General features: G+C 37.2%; 1 protein-coding gene across 1 annotated transcript in view; it reads left to right on the top strand.

Moving 5' to 3' along the window:
- Positions 1-258: 258 nt before the first annotated feature.
- LOC106870791 (uncharacterized) overlaps positions 259-2828 on the top strand; it is a 3785-nt gene continuing 1215 nt past the window's right edge. The window contains exons 1-2 of the mRNA XM_014916991.2: positions 259-349; positions 1244-1881. Coding sequence (XP_014772477.1) covers positions 1282-1881 — 600 coding nt within the window. The 5' untranslated portion in view covers positions 259-349; positions 1244-1281. The remainder of the gene's footprint in view (positions 350-1243; positions 1882-2828) is intronic.

The raw sequence follows: 2828 nt of genomic DNA, 5'->3' as shown, positions 1-2828 counted from the left end.
AACCGATGCTGGTGTGCTTACGTCCCCGTAACTTAGCGGTTCGGCAACATAGACCGTTAGAATAAGTACTAGGCTTACAAAGAATAAGTCCTGGGGTCGATTTGCGTGACTAAAGGCAGTGCTCCGGCATGGCCGCAGTCAAATGACTGAAACAAGTAGAAGAGTAAAAGAGTATATTTTTAATGATGTTGGTAAAAAGGTCTAATAATGGTAGGTAACTCTAATTGCAAATAATTTCAGTCGAACTCTTCAATATGAGAGATTGAAATATTCTCATGAAAATAATCAAGAAATTTGTTTTTGTTTATTTACGGAGAATTGAAAAGTTGTTTATAAACTTATTTTACAGGTAAGCTTTGGTATTGTAATACAAGAACAAATACATTTGAGATTAAGACATGCATGACTTTTCGTTTTCCATTTTTTTTCTTGTTGTTTTTAATTTGTTTCCGTGCGTTGATTAATAACTTTGCGCGTGAATATTTCGCGGAATGTTATTTTGTTTCACATATTAATCTTGATTAATTAAATAATTGCTGTCGTTGTTTTTATAACCAAGGTTAGCTCTGCTGAAGAAACCCTATTACGAAAATATTTAAGTTGTGACCATCCTGCATTTTTTTAAAGTTTTTTTCCTTCATTTTATAAGAGAGTAGAGTTTGATTTGTGAGAGATTTAACTGTTATTGTCAGCCGATCGAGCGACCACATAAATGTTCCGTCGTTAACTTGTCGATTGAGATAAGGAAGCTATAGGCTACTGCAAACTGGAACCGATCCAAGTTAGTCTTCCGCTTTTCGCCCAACGATTTCGTTTTAACACTTTAGCTTTGCGACCACGTAAAGAAGCTATAAAATCTATTTACAAAACAATTAGAAGATAAGAAGGGATAGATGTCACTGTAATATCCTCTCCTTCCTCACTTCGTTTTTAAAATATTAAATCAATCTTTTAAATAAATGAGTTAAGTTTAACAAAGGAATTTAATTAAAGTGTCGGGGTTGTCTCCCTTACATTTCTTTTCGTTTTCACCAAAATCGGTCATGTAGGTTATATGGCATTGCATGCAAAAATTCTTTAGTTAACAAATAATAAAATTCAGTAAGGAGGAATAGAAGCATAGGTCTTATATCTATATTGGCTTCAAAATAACCGACGTTTTATATTAATTTAAACCCCAAAAATTAAATTAAGATTCCTTGCTGAAGCAAGCATGTTAATTTTTTGTTTTTTTCTTTTACAGCTCCAGCATTAGGAAGCATACCATTAATAATAACCAGGATGGAAGTTAAAGTGAAGCAAAGAACTCCAGAATGGTTTGAAGCTCGTAAAAAAGTAACCCTGACAGCTTCTAAATTTGGTGAAGCACTTGGTCTTGGCAGAGGCAAGCCCTATGATTTTTTTGTCTCCCTAATAGTTGACAGTGAGCATTACCAAGAAGAAAATGAACAAACTCGAAATATGAGTCATGGAATTAAAATGGAAAAAATCATTGGAGAAGCTTACGAACTATTAACTGGCTGTAAAACAAATGAGACTGGATTTTGGGTTCCACAAGAGAGTGACTTGTTAGCTGGTTATGTTGGGGCTTCCCCTGATGCTTTGGTTTGTGAAGGAAGTGGGTTGAACTGGACTATTGGACTTGCTGAATTCAAAGCCCCCATCTATAAACTGTACTCTGGAGATAATCTCATCCATGGCATTCCACGAGCATATATGGCCCAGATTCAAGGACAAATGGCAATCTGTCGAATGCAATGGTGTGACTTTGTGGCAGTTTGTGTAAAAACGAAAGAGATTATGCTAAAACGAGTTCACTTCTGCCGTGAATATTGGCAATATATCTCTATGGAATTGATAGCTTTTTGTCAAGTTTTAAAGGTTTGTTGCAAATTTTTATCATAAAATTGATTTCCTCATGTAATTGTTATTAAACGAATGTTCTGGCAGAATCGTTTGCATGCTGGGCGAAATACTTAGTAATATTTCGTGTCTTCACATTCTGAGTTCAAATTCCACTGAAGTCAACTTTACCTTTTATCTTTTTGAGGTTGATAAGATAATTACCAGTTATGTACTGGGGTCGATGTAATCTACTGGCCCCCTCCCTCACAATTCCAGGCCTTGTGCCTATGGTAGAAAGGATTATTGGTATTATCTAGCTGTATATGTTCATTATTTATGTTAACTTACTTGTTAACCAACTGTTCATGGTAATTGACTGCTGATGTTAACCAAATGTTTATATTAACTGACTGTTGGTGAAAGCCACTGCCTGGTACTGCATCAGTGCCCCTTGACTGGCTCCCATGCCAGAGGCACGTAAAAAGCACCATTCGAGCATGGTCGATGCCAGTGTCACCAGACTGACCCCTGTGCTAGTGGCACGTAAAAAGCACCCACTACACTCTCAGAGTGGTTGACGTTAGGAAGGGCATCCAGCTGTAGAAACTTTGCCAGATCCGATTGGAGCTTGGTGCAGTCTCCTGGCTTGCCAGTTCTCAGTCAAACCATCCAACCCATGCCAGCATGGAAAGCAGACGTTAAACAACGATGATGAAGCTGTTTATTTCGACCACCATATTTCTACTAATTTCATTGGTTTCTTACAAAATAGTGATTGACGTGGAAGGGAGATAATTCAGTCAGGCATTCGTACCACTATTTCTGTTTCACTGCTGGATGTTGCTCCACGCTGATATCTTTTATTTGTTTCATGCATTAGACTGCGGCCATACTGGGGCACCGCCTTGAATATTTTTAGCTGAACGAATTGACCCCAGTACTTATTCTTTAAAAGCCTAGTACTTATTCTATCGATTTCTTTG

This window comes from Octopus bimaculoides, chromosome 15 (genome assembly GCF_001194135.2).
Source record: "Octopus bimaculoides isolate UCB-OBI-ISO-001 chromosome 15, ASM119413v2, whole genome shotgun sequence".
NCBI lineage: Eukaryota > Metazoa > Mollusca > Cephalopoda > Octopoda > Octopodidae > Octopus > Octopus bimaculoides.
Note: the sequence above shows the minus strand (reverse complement) of the source record. Positions and strands in the feature narration are given on the sequence as shown.